The 20,596-nt window shown below is 40.2% G+C and overlaps 2 protein-coding genes and 1 long non-coding RNA gene across 4 annotated transcripts; 1 reads left to right on the forward strand and 2 right to left on the reverse strand.

Annotated features, from left to right (window-relative positions):
- Positions 1 to 953: 953 nt before the first annotated feature.
- Positions 954 to 11,896, reverse strand: LOC113019695 (C-type lectin domain family 10 member A-like). The gene is made up of 11 exons (XM_026163509.2): positions 11,779 to 11,896; positions 8,317 to 8,396; positions 8,136 to 8,243; positions 7,199 to 7,297; positions 5,571 to 5,669; positions 3,539 to 3,637; positions 2,885 to 2,950; positions 2,720 to 2,812; positions 2,482 to 2,636; positions 2,023 to 2,132; positions 954 to 1,828 (listed from the first exon to the last, which is right to left on the reverse strand). Exons 2-11 carry the CDS (start codon positions 8,378 to 8,380, stop codon positions 1,672 to 1,674), a joined length of 1,050 nt encoding a protein of 349 aa, XP_026019294.1. The 5' UTR covers positions 8,381 to 8,396; positions 11,779 to 11,896; the 3' UTR covers positions 954 to 1,671.
- Positions 11,897 to 15,269: 3,373 nt separating this feature from the next.
- On the reverse strand, positions 15,270 to 20,460 carry LOC113019737 (C-type lectin domain family 10 member A-like). Of its 2 annotated transcripts, none has more exons than XM_026163558.2 (9): positions 20,310 to 20,460; positions 19,054 to 19,122; positions 18,853 to 18,960; positions 18,559 to 18,657; positions 16,976 to 17,041; positions 16,801 to 16,893; positions 16,568 to 16,722; positions 16,162 to 16,271; positions 15,270 to 15,917 (listed from the first exon to the last, which is right to left on the reverse strand). In XM_026163558.2, exons 2-9 carry the CDS (start codon positions 19,106 to 19,108, stop codon positions 15,764 to 15,766), a joined length of 840 nt encoding a protein of 279 aa, XP_026019343.2. In that variant the 5' UTR covers positions 19,109 to 19,122; positions 20,310 to 20,460; the 3' UTR covers positions 15,270 to 15,763. The 2 variants fall into 2 exon arrangements, with proteins under 2 accessions (XP_026019343.2, XP_026019342.2); XM_026163557.2 differs by having other exon boundaries at positions 19,054 to 19,117; positions 20,310 to 20,399.
- LOC145425853 (uncharacterized) lies at positions 15,807 to 16,485 on the forward strand. The gene is made up of 2 exons (XR_013906613.1): positions 15,807 to 15,949; positions 16,160 to 16,485. It is a non-coding gene; the product is annotated as an uncharacterized LOC145425853 (long non-coding RNA).
- Positions 20,461 to 20,596: the final 136 nt, after the last annotated feature.

The following is a 20,596-nucleotide window of genomic DNA, read 5'->3' on the forward strand; positions in this document are numbered from 1 at the left end:
TGGGTCCTGCAGGAGCCATACAGGACCCAGTGCAGCAGGTAGTGAGAGCAGTGGAGAAGATCGTGGGTACTTCTCTTCCCTCCTTCCAGAACATCTGTAACGGCACAGTGGCCCGTGGAAATGGGATGGACTCAAGTGCAGATGCAAAACCAGAGGCTTGAAGTGCGGTGCACCAAAAGAATTTTTATTCACAACGCTTGTTAGCAACTGAAGACTCAGACTATTATTTAGAAGAAACATAAACTATACGTCTGAGGAAGAGGAGACTAAGACTGTAGTTAAATTAAGACAAATTCACTGTGACGACTGGGTGCAGAGACTGGTCGGGGGAAACTATGGCTAGCTAGGGCACTGAAACAGAGGAGAGGACAATCAGTGGGACCCAAAAGAGAGTTGCGAGTTAATCCAAGAGTAATTTCCTTGAGCTGCCTTACGTGCTTGCAGGTGGAGATTGCTTGGAGGGGGAAGGCAGAGGTCCAGGTGAGTATGGAGTGCAAAGCCAGAAAGTCCTCTGCATTACAAGTGAAATGCATTACAAGTCTGAACCCCCCCAGACATACAAAATTCTGAACCACCACCATTGCTATTTCACTGACCGTCCCACGCCTACTTTCGCACAAACTTGCCACAATCGCTATGATTGTGTTGGACACTGCTGTTTATATAATTGTTCAGTATTGTATTGTTTTGTATACTTTTATTTTATTTTATTTTATTTTCATCTTTATATTGTTTGAGTGTATACTGAGGGCCATGGGAGCATTGCAATTTTAAATTCCTGTGTATGATCTGTAGATATGGTCTTTGACAATAAAGCTGACTTTGACTTTTTGAAGAAGCGACGGCTCAACAGAAGCAACAAAAAGACAATGAAAAAGATTTCACAGATAATCATTCAAATATTTTCTGAGTGGCGGTGGCAATGAAGATAAAGAAGCAGTGACAGACACAGATTTGTTCTCATTTTTATTGTATGTCATGACTTCTCACTGCAACACATCTTAGAGACCCTGACACGTTTCAATCAATTGCACCTGTTACCCATCATACTAGAAAAATATAAACAAATGAGGTGTGATTTACAAAATATCATGATCGCAAGGTTCAATGAATGTCATTTGTGTTTTAGAGAAACAATATAAAAGATCAATAGGAGGATTCATTGGATGCCTGTATGGAACAAAGTACATCTGACATCTCTTCATGTTCACAGTGAAAGTGAATGCACAGCTACATGTCTGCTAAAGAACATTTGGGATGTTTCATTATGTACATTATGTGGCTTCTGTCAACATGAGCAAGAGTCTGATCTTCATTTATTTGGGTTTTCAATGTATTAGGATTATTTTGAAGCTTAAAGCAAATAAACTGAATTCTGGCTACAACTCCAATGTTTCCCCTCTGACAATAATGTAGAACTTTATCATAGTCTGGAAATTTGAGGAAATGTTCTAAGACTGGACCTCTTAAATTTTAAAATTGATTTAAAAAAAAAAAAGAATAGGCTTTACAATGAGAGATGTAGAGATGGTCTGAAGTGTGTTTGTATAGGATACGTGGACTGTTTCTAAATAGGCTATGTTGTATTTATTAATTGTTTTTCTATCCAGTGCTTTAATTGGAGAGGTTCCTTATAATCTGAAGTGGGCGGAGTCAGGCCTGCAGGTGTGTTCAGACTCTCAGGTTGTCTTTCTGACAGATGAAGCGTTCTTTGATGGAGCAGTGCTGGTCGTTCAGGCGTCCATCCTTGTGAAGGTGAGCACAGTCTTCATTCCCAGGCCCATGACCATGATGGGCCCAGTTGTCGGGCTGCCCAGGTTTCCACCGCCTTGAAACACACACACACACACACACACACACACACACACACACACACACACACACACACACACACACACACACACACACACACAGGTAAGGTAGGTAATATATATTAGGTAATATAACAAATCTTGATAAAAACCAAAACATTTTGAAACTAGTGCGTGTTTTGCTTTGAGACAAGAGTGGACTGAGACAGACCTGCGCTCCACAGTGTACAGTGTCTGATCCACCCACTCCCAACTCCCAGTTCTCCAGTCAGACAAACCGACCCAGAAATACTGAGGGATTGTTTGATTGATCACAAAGTCCTAAACAAAAAGAAAGAATGCTGTTGAAGAAAATCACTCAGGATGATTTATAGCTTGGTCAGCAGGTCTCATCCTCAGGGCAGCATGAGTGTGTGTAAAGCAAAGGGTGTATAGTAAATAAAGTTTGTAGTTCTTAACTTTTGCTTTGGGGCAACTGTTGAGTAGATTTTTAGTAAAGCAATAAAGAAACGTGTGATAGTATTTTACAAGAAGGTTAAATATGTGAGTCCCCTTCATCTTTTTCTGCTGAATATGCTTCTCTAATCAGAGGTGAACCATCTTCACCAACCTAAACAGAAGTCCGCATTTCTTTAACTCAGGCACTTAAAACTACCACGAACTGTCTTACCCACTGCTTGTCAGTGTGGAGAATGATCAAATGGGCTTGCTGTGTTTCACACCAGTCTCTGGACTCGTTCCAGGACTGAGACTCACTGCTGAAGAAGTAACAGCTGGACTCAAACCCAGTCCAACCCACAGGACAACAGTCTCCTGCATCTGAACCTGATTGATACAGACAGATACACAGATGTGGGCAGTGTGCAGATGTGCATTTTCCTGATATGGCCAAATATGAGTGAACGTACTGTTGTTGAGGATGAGTTTGATGGTACATTTGATGGCAGCAACACTCTTACTGAGAGAGTCGATGACCGACAACTTCTTCAGGGTCTTGGTCACTGAACACAAACACCAGTTAGTGACGTATGAAGTTATCACCAGCAGAAGAAAGTGCAGTAATACAGACAGACCTGAGGTCAGCTGATCCTTGTTGTTGCCAACAGCAAGCTTTAGCTGATGAAGGTCATTAGCCATTTCTGTAAACAAAAGCATTTAGCATGTTAGCACTTTAGCAGCATGGATACTGGAATGAAAATTGAAATTGCGACGTGTAAAACAATGCAAATTAACTGGAGCCACGAAAAAATTGAAGAAACAACTTCTATAACTTCGTGTCCAAACACCAATCTACAGCTGACATACACCACTGCCATATTCTTTGTAATATGGTATGTTTTTATGTACCAAAAGGTGGTCCAGTAGAAGTTATTATAAATGTTTTATAACACAGTAAGTCAATATATTCATAATTTAACTAGGTGCGTTATTAAGAGCACATTAATCATATTGATAAATCCTCATTGATAAAAATAAATAAATAAATAAAATTAAAAGCCCCAGAGTGGTGAAAGTTCTTCTTTAAAATAATGACAAAAAGTAGCTTAAACTTATGATGGATGAATTGCACAACTTAGTCTTTTACATAATTTGAGGCGTCTGTACCCTGAAAACTGTTGTCCAATTACTCACCACTGAATTTTGTTTTTTTCCTTTGTTTTCTTTTCCCTTTTTTCCACAGCAAATGAAGGAATACTAATGTGAAGTTTAACTAATAGGTGTGTTACCTTCAGTATGCCGCAGTGAGTCGCTCAGTAATTGGGTGGCGTCAGTCAGGCTGGAAACTCTCTGCTCCACAGATAATAGACGATTAGATGTGTCTGTGTCTGAACAAGCAGAAAGTAGAAAATACATTTTAAAACCCCCATTAAGTTTAACCTCACAGGTCTGGTCTGTGAACCAGTTTGTGTAATTCTGGTTTAACTTATATTCTTTGGTTTATTGTTTTTCATGTTTTTGGCTCTCCTTTGCTTTTAGGTGCTAGTTTCTAGTTGCCTTCCCCGTGTTCCACATTTAGTTACTTTGTCTCCGTGTTTCATGTTCCCTCTGTTCCGCTGGTCAGTCATGTCTCCATGGCTGTATCCCAATTCAGGGTCTGCAGCCTTAAAGGCCGCATTTCAAGGCCGATTACGTCACAGCGGCGCGCCAAAGGCTGTCCCAATTCGAAGGCTGCTCGAAATGCGACCCTGAAATGCGTCCTTCATTTCCCTGAATTTTAAGGCTGTGGCAGTGTAGACTTCGTGGCCCAACATATCCCAGAATGCATAGCGTGGCGGTGGGTGTGGATAATTTTGCCGAAAAAAAACGATGAGGTGTCATGATCTGCGGAGGCAGACCGCGCGGAAATGTGTGTGGTGGACCCAGGTGCGAACACAAGCGAAGATACAGGAGTGGATTAAACAAAAGCGAGCCTTTTATTATGACTGATGAAAAGGAACAAACCAGAGTGAGGGCAGCATAAGAGTATAACTCAACAGAAAACTAAACTGGATATAAACTATGGAAAGGCTATGGCTGGAGATACGGAACACAGGGGGTGGGAACACAGACGACGCGACACAGACTGTATGAAACACAGAGACTAAATACACATGAGGGATGATCAGGGGAAGTGGCCACACATGGGAACACAGCTGACACACATGAACCTAACGACAGGACAGGAGGAGTGAAACTGAATACACTGACAGTGAATACAGGCTTTCAAAGTAAAACAGGAAACATGCAGATTAGACATGACACATGACCCGGGGAGACGTAGTACAGGGGAGATGACATAACTGACAGCATGACCTTGACAATACAAGACACACAGACATAAACACACGAAGGGCAAGGGAGACTTAATATATACAACTGGCTGGACTACCTAGTGAACCTAAACAAACCATAAACGATAATCATCAAAATTAGGTTAAACACAAAACACTGGGTCGCACGACCCAGGACCATGACATGAGGGGCGCCTGAAGAGTAAACTTTTAAAAGTACTGAATATTATGTCACTTATTTATGTGCAAATGTTTAATAACGAAGAACATTAAAACATTACTGTTGGCCACATGTCGGCAAAGTTATGTGACATTAATGACGTTTGTACTAACTTGGTTTTAAAGCCTTTGCTTTAAAATATACACCGTTCAATAGCTGAGCTTAATCTTACAGAGAATGATCAAAGCTCATGTAGAAAGAAACAAACAAATGAACAAAAGATTTTCTCCTTCATTTCTGTCAAACAATGCTATATGAAACGTTTCTAGCTGTTAGTATCATGGTTGCTAGGCAACCTGGGCAGCGCAACGGAGGCTAGACCGTCCCATTTCACAAGCCTCGCACTTCTGGCCTTAGCGGTCTTTAAGTACGCGGCCCTTGAGGATCGTTGAGACTGCGTACTTTAAGGCTGCAGAACCTGAATTGGGATACAGCCCATGTCACAGTGTTAAGTTTGAGTCTTTGTGAAGGTCTCATGTTTCCTGTTTTACTTTGAAAATTTCAGTTCATTCAGTTTTGCTTCCTTCCCATCTCATTATCTCAGATTAGTCCCAGCTGTGTTTCCCTCCTGTTTCGTGTTCCCTCGTTGGTCCCTTGTGTATTTAAGCCCTGTGTTTCCCTCTGTCTGTTGTGCTGCAAGTTTCTCTGGTTTATCTGGTTTCTATCATTCTTAGTTCAGTGCTCCTCATTTCCTAGTGTTACTAGTTTTATGTTTTCATGTGTTGTCAAATTTGCTCTGATCATACATACATACATACATGTTGTTACCTTGAATATGCTTCAGTGAGTCATTCAGTAATTGGATGACATCAATCAGGTTGAAAACTCTCTGCTCCACAAACGATAGACGATTTGACGTGTTTACGTCTGAACAAAAACAAACAAACAAATAAAAAAAAACCCATCGTGTTCAACCCTGCAAAGTCTGAACCGTGAAATAAAAACTGACAGAAAATGATTTTAAAAGTGGAATAGGTCTGTGAAGGTTCTCAGTCATCCAGGTCAGCGTAGTCAAAGGAGCTTGCAAAGAAAAGCGTCTGGACTTCTTTAAGTTGCTTGAAGACGTTTCACCTCTCATCCGAGAAGCTTCTTCAGTTCTAAGGTCACCCTTTGGAACATAAACTTGGAGTAATTAGGACCCTACACCACCGGGCAGAACATGTTCCCTCTAAGCCTGAAGGAAAAAAGAAGGAACACACACATGTAAAGGAAGCACTCAAAACGTGCGGCTATCCTAAATGGGCGTTCTTAAAGTCAGCAAAGAGGCACAGAAAAGAAGACCAGACACCAGCGAGGGAGGATAAGAAGGACAGACGCAACAACATTGTCATCCCCTATGTAGCCGGTGTATCAGAGAAACTCAGGAGAGTTTTCTCCAAGCATGACATCCCAGTGTATTTCAGACCCAGCAACACACTCAGACAGAAACTGGTTCACCCGAAAGACAAAACGCCAAAACACAAACTTAACAATGTGGTGTATGCTGTACAGTGCAGCGAGGAATGCCCAGACCTCTACATTGGAGAGACCAAACAGCCACTTCACAAGCGCATGGCACAACACAGAAGAGCCACCTCCACAGGACAAGACTCAGCAGTCCATCTGCATCTTAAGGATAAAGGACACTCTTTCGAGGATGCCAATGTTCACATTTTGGACAGAGAGGACAGATGGTTTGAAAGAGGAGTGAAAGAAGTATCTATGTCCACTGTGAGCGACCATCTTTGAACAGAGGCGGGGGTTTACGACACCAACTCTCTGCCATCTATAATCCAGTTTTGAGATCCCTTCCCAGACGCCTTAACGCCCACTCACATCCTGGGCAATCTGACCTCAGGAAATCACATGATAAGGTGGGGCCAGGTTTCACAATGAACACACCCGAAACTCTGGCTGATTGGGACCCACACCCAGTTTCACACCTTGGCTCAGGCGATTAGAGGATCATCAGGGGGTCCTTTTGTCCCTCTGTGGGGGGAAACTCCCACTAGGTTTATATCTGGGACTCTCCACCATTTGACCTTAGAATTGAAGAAGCTTCTCGGATGAGAGGTGAAACGTCTTCAAGCAACTTAAAGAAGTCCAGACGCTTTTCTTTGCAAGCTCCTTTGACTAAAAGTGGAATACTTATTGAACATTCTGAAAAATCCATACCTCTGTATCAACATGATAGAGGGGCATGAAAGGGTTAAGACATTTACTACCATCAAATGATATCTTTTGTATTTACTGCTATGAAGTGAACCCTGGGCCTCACAGCTCCGCAGAAAACTATTGCCAACATTTAACATAAAACAAATATTTGTGTGGGCTATGTGCTCAGAATCACTAGGGAGCCATCAGAGCAGAAGGGTAACCTACTTTTAATATTTTATCATAGCTAATAGGTGTGTTACCTTGAACCTGAGGCACTGAGGAATGCAGCGACTGGAAGACGTCCTTCTGGTTGGAAAGTCTCTGCTCCAAAGACCACAGGTGTTTTGACACCTTTATGTCTGAACATGCAGACAACAAAAACACAAAGAAATTTAACAGAGTGCGCATAACATAATATGTTAACATAACACATAACACACAACATAACATAACACAACATAACATGTACTCACCCAAAATGCTGGAAAATTTTGTTACTGAAAAACAATTTTAACATTAAGGGAAAAAAATCTCAAAGTACTAAAAAGGTAATGGTTTTTTTTTAAATTTTTGCTCTATCAAGAAAAGTTATAAATATAAATGTCAAGTAAAATCTAAATGCACAACAATAATATACAAAAAATAATAAATAAATAAAATAAAATAAAGTAAATGTGTTCAATATAACACAACACAATAAAGTGGAATGAAAATAAATGACAATATAACTGATAATTGCAGCCCTAAACTGCAAACGTGGAAAACAGTTTTAACCATCATCACTTATTGGCTGTCATGTTGGAGCAAATTTTTCTTCAAGTCTTCCACAAGATAAAGTCTGAGAGTTAGCTTTAGCTAAGTATTACTGTGACTACATTTCTGTTAGCTTTATGTGCAGTCACAGTGGTCTGTTTTTTCATTCCTAGCAGCTGTAAACCAAACGTATAGTATATTATTGTGTTATTATTAGATTTGGAAAATAAGTCTGAATCTTGCAGGACTTTTCATGTTGTAACTATTTGCACCAGCATGCTGAAGTGCGCTTCAGAGGTCCGTGTTTTCTGTCATTAGGCATCAAAGCCACAAACCACATGATACATGACTGTTTGTGAAGCTCACAAAAGTTGGGCCTTACTAGTGACCCAAAAGCAGTAGTCCCCACATATGGCATTAACAAGAATACACATGCATACTTACTGCTAGCTCCCAGGATTATGATCACAGTCAACAGGATCACGGCTGTCACAGCAGGAAATAACCAGCGTCTGAACCTAGAGACAGCCAACCGGGGGGTGGGTGGAGTCTCTGACAGACAAATATAATTTCATAAATCAGAAGTCAAAACAAAGACATTACCAACTCAGACACAAGCAGTTACCACTGATCCAGAGCGTACTACCATCCTGGTCCTTCACATAATGGTATTGGTCCATTGTTGTCATCTGCTTGCTGTTTTTACTGGATAATAAAACCATGATAACACTGAGTGAGTAAGTAACCAACAACTTCCACATTCAGCTGCTTTTTATCAGCAACATGCTCAGTTTTAATTATGATAATATGAAAATATAATTTAAAAAAGGAAGAAAAAAAAGGAAAAAGGTGGTTAAAAAAACACGAGTCAGGGTTGAATCCACTTTGAGGGTGTGGAAGATAAAAGTCAGGATGACTTAATTAAATATGGTATGAAGTTATCTGTTGCATCAACTACATTACCATCTGTATTATATACATTTGTTATTACGACTATGATACTGCTTCCAAGAAGAGTCAGCTATAGAACAAAACAGATTGAGCCTTTAGAACAGGGGTGGCCAACCAGTCAGAGACCAAGAGCCACTTTTTTTTTACTGTGTTACCGCAAAGAGCCACATCATACGCATGGGCACACATGAACATCACCCATCCTTTCCTGCCTCTCTCTCTCTCGCTCTCTCTCTCTCTCTCACACACACACACACACACACACACACACACACACACACACACACACACACACACCAACATGATAATGACAGAAATGGACTCCTACAGTACTAAAACCACAGGCCAGTCATTTTCAACAATGAACATTGTGTGCACTGTCTCACACACACAAACTCTCAGTTCAACCTGTGGCCTTTTCAGTTGTAGATCATGGAACCAGGTCACGAAGCTTTCGTGCAAATTTTCAATCAGCGCTGCATATCTGGCTCTTTGCTTACTCAGGGCAGCGCTGGCGACTTGCCCGCTGGCTTTTAGCAGAGTGGGAAAATGCGTTAAATCTCCCTTTTGAATATGTGTCTTGAACAGCTTCAGTTTGTTGACAAACGCAAACACACTTTGCACCAGGTCAGGCAGCATTTTTAACTTATCCTGCAGGGTCAGGTTCAGTCTGTCCAAGTGACACAGCATGTCGACCAAAAAGGCCAGATCCATAATCCACTTGAGGTCCGAGAGCTCGGGATAGTCCTTGTCCTTCTTTTCCATAAACAGTTTCACGGCATCCAAAAGCTCAAAGAAGCGAGAGAGTACCCGGCCTTTTGACAGCCACCTCACAGTGCAGTGCAGCGGCAGGTCACCTGGAAGCCCTTGGTCCAGCTCAGCGATGAGATTCTTGAATTGCCTGTGGTTAAGCGCATATGTGCAGATATAATTGACGATTTCCATCACAGGCTTCATGACAATACAATGATTGAGACACGAGTTGCTCCATGTGGATGATGCAGTGGAAATTCCAAAAGTCAGGAATAGTTTGGTCAGCTTTGCACAGCCCCACAAGCCCGTTCACAGATCCCATCATGGCTGGTGCTCCATCCGTGGCTATTGCAGTTAATTTTGTTATGGGCAGATCTGCTTTTTCAAATGCAGCCATCATGGTTTCTTTCACATCTATGCCACGGGTTCTGTCTTTTAATGGCACAATATCCAGGAGTTCTTCTTTGATCACACAATCGTTTGACACAGACCGTGCAAATATTGCCAACTGAGGCTTGTCTTGTATATCACAACTCTCATCCAATGCGACACTAAAATACTCACATGCTTGAAGGTCAGAGTGCAACTGTGATTCAATAGTCGTGTTAATGTCCGATATTCTGTGTTCAACAGTGTGGCGGGACAGTTGGACGTCTGATACCATGCGTTTTAATTTGTCGTTTTCAGGAGACAAGATTTAAAAAAGTCACTGAGGCATATTTAACGAACTCCCCTTCATTGTGTGGCTTTTTAGCCTGTGCAATGTTCCAAGCCAGCTGATAGGATGCGAGCGTTATGGTCTCTGACCGCTTCGTAAATTTTTGGAAAAACTGTATCTGCTTTTCAAAGTGGCCAACTCGTGCTTGCGAAGTTCAGTCCCTTTTGGAAATTCCTGGTCGATGTTAGCATGGAGTGAGCTGAAGTGGGTTTTAATGTCTTGATGCATGCTCAATCATCCAGTTTAAGTTAATCTCCAAAGGTTGATTCTGTTCATCTGGACGTTTTCAGTGCATAAATGTTTCGTCACTCATCCAAGTGACTTCTGTCTCAGCTGACTGCAGGTTTCCCCAAACTTTCACCCAGTTTCTCTAGAAGATCTATCAGAAATACTGACCCAAATGAAACCCTCAGTGAGTCCAGTTGATGTCCTACCTACTTCATTGGAGATGCTTAGAGATGCTTGTCCATGTCCTCATCTCCTCTCATACTGTAACACAGTCTTTTCTTGTCTGTCTAAGGCAGGGGTGGGCAATCTCAGTCCACGAGGGCCGGTGTCCCTGCAGGTTTTAGATCTCACCTTGGGTCAACACACCTGAATCACATGATTAGTTCGTTACCAGGCCTCTAGAGAACTTCAGGACCTGTTGAGAAGCTGATTTAGCCATTTCAATCAGCTGTGTTGGTTCGAGGACACATCTAAAACCTGCAGGGACACCGGCCCTCGTGGACTGAGATTGCCCACCCCTGGTCTAAGGCTTGCACTGGCTTCCGGTTGAGTATAGATATCAGTTTAAAATCCTTACTCTTACATTCATGTCCCTACTTGGTGAGGCCCCCACTTATGTCACTGAGCTTCTCCAACCGTACTCTCCAAACCAAATCCTTAGATCCACTGATAAGGGTCTTCCAACCATTCCATGGACCCGTTTGAAAACCAAGAGGGATCGCGATTTTAAAACCTTGGCTCCAATATTGTGGAACAGTTTACCTCCCCTTTACCTACGCACCATCAACTCTGTAGCTTCTTTTTAAAAAAAACAGCTAAAAACACATCTGTTTAGACAGGCATTTAGGTAATATTCATGTGTAGTATGCTGTTTTATTGGCTATGCTATTATACCCTCTTTATAGTGTTTTATTGTTTCGTTTGATATGCTTTTATTACCATGTGAAGCACTTTGAAATAACTTCCTGTTTTAAAAAGTGCTATGTAAATACATTTTACTTACTTTCTTATAGACGTTTGCATAATGACTAAAACCAGCACCACTGAAGGAACAATGGGCTGGGAGGTCAGTTGCTTAATCATAATTATGCAAATTGTCATGACCATTGATCAACAACCACTGATCAGTCACTTGGATGAGTGACAAAACGTTTCTCCCACTGAAAACGTTACATCCAGATGAACAGAATCAACTTCTGGAGAGAATTTAAATGTGTTTATTGCAGCCTTGCAAATTTTACAAATTTTATCTCATAATTATGTAGTTACGAAGAAACAAAATTGCATGGGAAAAGACAAAAAACTAAAAAGAATCAAATTCTAACACAATGTGTGTTAAAAATATTAATATTTTCTGTCCTTTACTTTAAGGATAGAAAATAGTCATACTGTGAGGGTAAAATTTGGACATTATAAGAAATAGAAGGGGTTTCTCACCTCTTTTTTCTGTAGATTGACCAGAGAAGAAGAATATGCCGTCTGTTTCCCCTGATGGTAAAATATATATGGTCTCCTCTGTCCCACCCATGAAATACAGAACTGAGTTTGAATGCCCAGTTATCTTTTTTTTAAGTGAATCTGGCTCCGTGCCACCAATAACATCAGCTCTCTGCTGCACGTGCTATTTTTTCCTGTGAATCAACTTGTAAGACATTTTTTGGGGTTTTCCAGAAAGGGAATCTATTGTCAGTTTTACTTCCTTAAATCAACCAGAACACTAAAGTTCACACACACTGCTCTACCTTTCACACAAAAAAATTGCTCTCGTCAGTCACATCAAACACAGAGCTAATGCTGGTTTTCAGGAGCATCATTGAGCACAAAGTGTGAAGGGGTCGGCTACTTTTATCAGACATTTTTGACCAAATAAATCTGTATGCAGCCACAAAACCATTTAGTGAGCTTTAAACTGAAGGTAACACGGCCCACAGTGTGAAATATAAGTAAACGAAAAAACAAGAGCTTGTTAACATCACTGTGAGATTTGTATCTCACAAACCAGCATCTGTATAGCTGTACACAATTACAGTTTTTTAGTATATTTATGATCATTTTAAGTGAATCTGGCTCCATGCTGTCATGAATATCAGCTCTCTGTTGCACATGCTGTTCATTCTGAATCAGCTCTGAATCAGCTATAAAATGAAGCAAAACCTGGGCAGGTTTTGCTTCCCTAAAAAAAACAGAACACTAAAGTTCACAAACACCCCTAAATCTTTCACACACAAAAAAATAACTAAAATAATTCAAATCTTTTACTGTATTTATGATCATTATGATGATTATAAACACTCTAACTTTGCATGTTCAATACAGTGATACCAGGTTTTGTTGCATTCATGAAATCATAAGACTAAAACTGACAATTGTAGAGCAGATTGTCTTTTTTTTTTTGCACTAATTCACATCGAAGGGTTATGAAAGTTTGTGTTTGGAGGCAGCCGTATCTGCTCATACACAGATTAATTTATAGTGTTGGTAGTCTTGATTAATGACGCTAACATGCTTGAGTAACTTTTTCTTTTGCAATGTAAGTTTAATCTGCAGAGAAAGGTTCGGTTTTTAAACTTAAAAAGTCACAAAAACCTTTAAGCTTTCCTTCAGATTTGGTTGCTTTTTTAAATACGCAGTTCTTATGTCCCTGCGACCATTAACGATGAAGCAGTCCATTGAAGCAGTTTCTTATTCAATGTCTACATATATAAAACAAAAATGTATTTTTTTCAAAAGTCAAACAAAAGTGTTGCTCATAGATAATCCATCTATGCTGGTAGGAAACTGTCAGCTGACTCAGCAGCCTGACAAATGCCTTCATCTCAGAGTGAACTCTGATTGTGCACTTTTTAAAAATCACCCTTTACAGGGAAAATCCTGTTCTATCAGGGCTAATAACTAATGTACAAAACATTGATAGTCACACTGATATGCACATTTCCCTTTCCCTGCTTTTTGGAGTTACAGTTGTGATAAACAAGAGGTAATTAAACATCTGGCATGACAGATGTGGTGAATTTGCAAACCTTTTCCCACCAAATAGCCTTGGAAAAGGTTGGGATCAAAAACGAAAGATTTAATAACAGGTTTTAATATTTTTGCTTCCCTGGGACATGCCCATGTTGAAGTACTGTTTGCTTTAAAATTTCAAAGACACGTTTTTATAAGGTGTTGTAAATAAATAAATGCTGAAACTGATCCATTTTAGCTTGTTGCTAGGTGTTTGCCAGGCAGTGTAATGGGGTCATTTTGTATCATATTTAACCCTTTCACACATAGTGGTCACTACAGTGGGCAGTTATTCAAAGGCTGTTTTCTTGTATTTGTGTCAGTGTTGATGGTCTACTTGCACATAAACTACTATATTGGACACTGACGTGTCACTGAATGTATAGTGTGTTTCATTGTAATTTTTGTTATTTAACCCTCACCCATGATTTTTTCTGAAGTATTTTTATTCATCTTTTCATCCCTAAAGATGAATAAAATGCCTAAGAAAAAAAGATCCTGATTGAGGTTTTCATAATTCATGCATGAAAGTGTTAATTCAACATTTTGTGGCTGTAACTTGTGGGTAGAACTATGAGATGATGCTTTTATGAAGTTTTATAAGTGCATGACTGCAAAACAGCAGTACAAAATTTCAGCCATTACTATGCTGTTGCTATGCAAAATGATGACACCATAATATCTGATATAGATAGGAACTTCCATTTGCTGAGCTTGGTGTGCCTATTTTAAATTACTGGAAAAATAAACAACAACCTCAAAGCACTTTATATCATAAGGACACTACAATAATATAGAGAAAAACCCCAAAATCAGACGACCTCATTTGAGCAAGCACTTGGTGACAGTGGGAAGGAAAAACTCCCTTTTAGACACCTGCAGCTGTTAGGATTGGTTGTGTCATTGCATGGACTACATCAGATTTATCATATGCTCACTGTAAGTAGATATGTTTTGCCTTGTGAAACCAATAAATGAATAAAATATTATTGGGACAAGTGAACTAAAAGCTTCACTGTATCGGAGTCACTGAAAGTTTCAGTATAATTCAGGAGAGATGACCCAAACAGAGGGAGTACTCTGGGTGTAAAAGCAACTTTATTTCAATTGAAAATGTAAACTAAAAGTTGTCAGGAGACTCGGGTCATCCAACATAAAAAGCATGCAAGCTGAAAAAAATATTGACAAACAATTTTACAAAAACAAAGAAGGCAAGTTTTTTTTTCTTTAAGTAAACTAAAGTTTACGTGAGGAATCAGATGGTGGAGGGGACAGAGCACATGCAAGAGCAATCAAAGGTTGAGACAATGAGAGCAGGGCATATAATTGCAAAGAGCGAAACAAAAAGCAAAGTGCATCTAGAACAAGACGCATCAGAGAATAACGTTGAAAAAGGAAGTGACCAGAGACAAGAGGTCAAAGGCAATGGACAAAAAAAAGACTGAGTTAACCTAAGAACATCAGAAACCCAACAAAAGAAATCAACAAAATGAAATTAGAAGCCAAAACTCGAGAAATCCTAAAGAAAAAACATAGAATTTCTTGATGCAAGTCTGAATCATCCTCGCAAGGAAGATCTAGTAAATTGATTGTGTTCATCGTGATGTGTTTCTTCCACCGAAAACGCCGGGACATCACAGAGTGTTCTCTCACAGGTTGTGGAGTTCCACAGAGCTCAATTATTGATCACCCCTCCAGGTACTCCTGTTTCCACCAACAGTCCAAAGACATGCAGTTAGTGGGGTTAGGTTAATCAGTGATCCTAAATTTCCCTTAAGTGTGAATATGAGTGTGAATTGTTGTCTGTCTCTTTGTATTAGGCCTGCGATGGACTGGTGACCTGTCCAGGGTGTACCCGGCCTCTCGCCCTGTGCTAGGCTCCAGCCACCCCACGACCCTGACAAGAACAAGTGGAAGAAAATGGATGGATGGAAGGATACTTTTTATTTAGGTTTACATTGTAGCATTGTTTGTACAACTGTAGTACAATTTTTATGTTTCAGTTGTGTGAGATGCAGACAACTGATAACTTAACACTTCACCCAGTCTGCTTATTGTTTCTGGCACCGAAAACCCAACATAGTGAGTCTATAATCAATGTGTGACATCACAGTGACTCTTGTGTACTATCTAAAACATGCACACAGTAAGCCTGTTCAGTTTGAATGGTGGTAGGTGAAGCTAAAGAGCACAAAGGGTTAGGCTTCGTGATCTGGGATAAACTGGACCTGTTGGTGTGATGTCCCTAATACTCACAGAAAGGTATTTTACTACAACAAAAACACAACCTGTAAATCATGGACTCCTTAGAGTCCCATTCATTCTGGCCAAGCTCAACAGCGCCCCACTATGAAATTTTCTTTGTAATCAACAGTAGTTGGAGAGCAGTTTGTGGGCGGAGCCAGGCAAACGAATGTGTTCAAATGTTCAGGCTGTGTTTCTGACAGATGAAGCGGAACCTGGCGGAGCAGTGGTGGTCATTCAGGCGTCCATCACTGTGAAGGTGAGCACAGTCTTCATCCCCTCCAAGACCGTGCCCAGTCCAGCTGTCAGGCTGCCCAGGTTTCCATCGCCTGAAAATGCACATTCATCAAGGGGAACACAGGTAAACAGGAGAAAATGTAACAGAAAGTTCTCAGATTTTTAATTGGACCTTGAGTTTTAAATTGCAGGTTAGAGAATATTTTATAAATGCAAGAAATAGTCATTTTCATCCTTGTGTCTCGAGTTAATTGATATTAAGTGGCCGTACACAGTTAAAGCAGCATGACAGGAGAAAATAACAGAGAAGTTATATTTTTTGTTACTGAAACAGACCTGCGCTCAATCCTGTATGGTGTCTGGTTCACCCACTCCCACCTCCCAGTTCTGGAGTCAGACAAACCGATCCAGTACAATTGAGGGATTGTATTACGGGTCACAAAGTCCTGGATAAAGAGACAATGACGGCAAAAAGTATTGTTTGTGTGTATGTGTCTCAATTTGTTGTGAGATGTGTTCCTGCTCTTTTGAATATTTGTCTCTGCTAAGACAGAGATAAATATTCAACAGGAGGCCTTTTCCCAGAATATGTTTGCAAATAAGAATTTGTATTTAATGACTAAGCTGTTTAAATAAAAATTACATTGACTCACTACTCCATCTTGTGGTACAATACAATATTGCACAATATTGCAAAAAGTGTTTCATAGTAGATTATGTGACGGGTGTGGGCAGGTCTTACCCACTCCTTGTCGTTACGCAGAATGACCAGGTGGGCTTGTTGTGTTTCACACCAGTCTCTGGACCCAGTCCAGGACTGAGAATCACTGCTGAAGAAGTAACAGGTGGACTCAAACACAGTCCAACCCACAGGACAACAACCACCTGTAGTTGAACCTGACAGAGAGAAACAGTTACCACGGATGTGAAATTCAGTCTGCAGATGTGTAAAATGGTAAAATATGGTAAACGCACTGTTGTTGATGATGTGTTCAAGGGAACATTTGATGGCTGCAATATTCTTGGTGAGTGTGTCGATGAGTGCCAGCTGCTTCATGGCCTCCGACACTGATCACACAGCACAAACAGAAGTTAAACATGATGTTTAGAGTCATCACCAGCAGTAAAATCTACAGCAGGGCAAACAGACCTGAGGTAAGCCGGTCCTTGTTGTTCTCAACAGTAAACTGTAGCTGCTGAACTTGTTTAGCTGTTTCTAGAAAGAAAAAGATTTAGCATGTTAGCATATTTGACACTGTGGCTAGTTCACTGATTAATTTAGAATATCTCAAAAATCCTTCAGATAAGATGTTGTTAAGGAACAGAAGGGCTATGGGAAAACCAAATTGTCTTAATATGAAATGGAATAGGTGAAAGGCAGCTATTTAAAAGCACCTAGTACTGAGACAGCACTGGCTAACCGGGGCCTCAAGGGAACTGGTAGCTTTGGGGGGTTAGACCTCGATGGGGTTTGCCTTAGCGAAGACCAATTGGCCTGCTGACCCTCAGAATTACAGACTTTTTTGTATCTGGAACATCACTACAGTCGTAAGGAAGAAACCTGACCTTGTTAAGAAGGTGGAGTGACATTGGTAGTGATGTGGCCTGTGTGCCGAAGCTTCGAAGCATGTGTCGGGTAATCTCGGGGGAGTTTTGATTATTAATCTGACTTCTGTCTTTTAGTTTATTAAAAAGTGAAGCGCCACACACTAGTTTGTGTCGTTATCCAGATGTAGATAAGCATGATTACACAGTTAAAAATTCTGTCCTGATAGTTTCCACTTTCTCTTTTGTATCAGACTGAGACAATATTCGGGATAAATAACTATGAAAACAATTTATTTATTTAGTTTAGAGGTTTACACATCACATCATTATAATCACAGAGCCTGTTTCACTTGAATCGTCCACTTGATGGCGCAGTAGAGCAAATGAATCATCACAATACTTGGAACCATATTGGACAGTCGACCTGTTGGATGGAAAGCTTCAGTTCATCACGAGGCTTCATCTCACCATCACTAGACCTTGGCCTCACTTCTTTCTAAAGGAAGGATTGTGGAATCACAATCCCAGAAAGTAAAAGTCACCTCTATGAACATTTAGCTCACAGAGGGTAATCCTTTTGAATGTGCGCACTTGTGCAGCAGTTGAGAACACCAAACCTTCTTGGTTAATTTTTGATCGAATCCTACAGTCCTTGTTGGGGACTACATAAATCGCTGTGGTGCCTTTAAAAGCTCATGTGGGTGACATAGTAGACACCTGTAGATTGCAAGCACTACCCAGTCTGATTTGAACCAGACTGGTGTTTTGTTATTTCACTTCTGTACCAGGCATCACAAACATCATGTTCAAGGTGGCTCATAAGTGCATATGGTGTTTGAGCGCCTTAGGCTAAGGGTCAGTAATTAACTTTGTTGTCATATATTCTGATCTTGTGTCTTAGACTCTCAGAGAGAAAAGCAGCACTGTCAAGTGATCACTACGTTCTGGTGACTTGGATTAGATGAATGCTGCTGGTCAGACCGAGTTATCCCAAATGACTGGAAAGACCTGAAGTAGGTCTTGTCTTTAGGGAGCCATAAAATTCTGGATGTTGTGGGTTACACTGCAAATCCGCAAATCTGTTAACTTGGAAAGTCTGACTTATAAAGTCTTTACATATGAACTAACCACATTTAGTTTTCTAATACTATGTGTGACAAAGACATTGACTAACAGGCATTTTACCTTGAGCTTGATGCAGTGAGGTGTTAAATGACTGGATGATGTCACTCATGTTGGAAACTCTCTGATCCACAGACCACAGATATTTCGATGTCTTCGTGTCTGAACACACAAAACGACAGCAAATAAAAATAATATTTAGCTAAGCTTGTGTTATAGTAACTAAAACAGTGAGCATAGCCTGTAATGGAATAAAAGTGACAGCCTTACAAAGCAGATCAGCATAATCACAAAAAGGTCAGTGGAGTAAAGTTAGTCATAAAGAAATCTCTGTTTATGTGTCTGTTATATACTCACTGGTAACTCCAAGCACTATGATCAGAATCAACAGGATCACAGCAGTCAGACCAGGAAATAACCAGCGTTTGAACCTGGACATCGGTGAGACGAAGTGCGGTGGAGAATCTGACAGACAGAGACAGACATAGTTACTGCTTCACAAGTAGATCTTAAAATCCTAAAATCAAATAAGTTGCCTACTCAAGCTCAAACAGATACCTTTGGTCCAGAGGGCAGTGTTGTCCCAATTATTCTCATAAGGTACGTCAGACATCGCGGCCACCTAGTCTGGTTAAATAAGAAATTTAAAAAAGCAAAGAAATCTGCTCAAAAAGATTCTCAAAAAAATAGCTATTCTAATCCTATTGCATTAACAGTGAGCTTGGGATCGTTGCCATGCTGAAAAATGAAGTGTTTCATTTTTTCATCTTTCTCAATGATTTGATTTTCAGATACTGTTTATCTGCAGCACAGTTTTTTGTTGTTTTTTAGACCTGCCACTTCTTTTTCCAGCCAGTTTTCTGATTTTCTTAAATCAAAATTTTCAGGTAATAGTTATTTGGGAATCATCTTGTTGGTGCAAAAATACTTGATTCCTGTCAAACTGTATTATATCAGATAATTTTCATAGATTGAGCCACAAAAATGGGAACTAATGGTGTGTTTCTGCAGCAGGCTGCTAGTAACAAAGCGCCTAAAGATACAGTTTTAAAATTGGTTCGTTCTATAATGACGGTGATGTAGTTGTGGAAGGAGACAATCAAAAGGATAGTTCGATGGTTTGAGATATTTATTCATGAGTGGGTCTTATTGTTCCCATGTGACAAAGACACATCCACTCCACATTTACATTTATACCTGCTGTTGTTTCACCTTTGATATCATATATGAGTATGCTGAAGACCCTTCTCTTGCTGGAGGTCTCCTGACCTCAACCTCCCCCGGACCTGCTTTTCCTGAAATAGTCTGAGTTACAGGGTACACGTCTCGTATGCTCCCCTATCCTAACCTCAAACTAGGTTCATTAGACTCTTGTTCTAATTATAGAGGTCAGCAACATTTGTTGAGCCTGAAAATGTGCCCAAAGATGAAAGTTCTTTATGTCCCCATCGGTAAATGCGGTCTATGCTGAAAATATTAAGGAACTGGACTGACAATGGGTGAAAAAGCAGCCAATGGGGAAAAAAAAAGACCTTAAGAAAGCCTGGAGAACTTCTGCTCAAGACCATCTTAAAGTCTTGCTGCTTGGAAGCAAAGTATAAAGAATCAGTTCTGCATTTTAATTTAACCTGTTATAGATTTGAATCTTTATGTTGAAAAGAATCAAACCACAGCAGTTTAAATGTAAACTCTAACTGCATTTATGTATATTTTCAATAAATATACAAAGCTGTGTTTAAAATTACTAAACTGATTCAAAAATCAAACCCAATTCACACTGTTACAAACAAATTAATAATGAAAGAGTTTCTCACCTTTGTTCTGCCTCTGAAGTAGCAGGGATTCTCAGACATAAAGATTGATATTTCCTCCTCTTCCTGCCCTTCATGCAACTAGCTGTGTGAAAACACTCACTCATCATTTTTACGGGTATGTCACAACATTTTGGGGGTCTTAGCTTCGTGTTTATCATCCTATTCGCTAGATTTTAAAGTGAATCAGCCCAAGTTTTACAGAAGTTGCTTTCAAAACTTCCTTTTTAATGAGAAACAGGCAGCCATTCCCTGCCAAAGCGCCACTTTTCAGTTGATACTTCCCCAAA

Source organism: Astatotilapia calliptera, chromosome 3 (genome assembly GCF_964374335.1).
Source record: "Astatotilapia calliptera chromosome 3, fAstCal68.1, whole genome shotgun sequence".
Lineage (NCBI taxonomy): Eukaryota > Metazoa > Chordata > Actinopteri > Cichliformes > Cichlidae > Astatotilapia > Astatotilapia calliptera.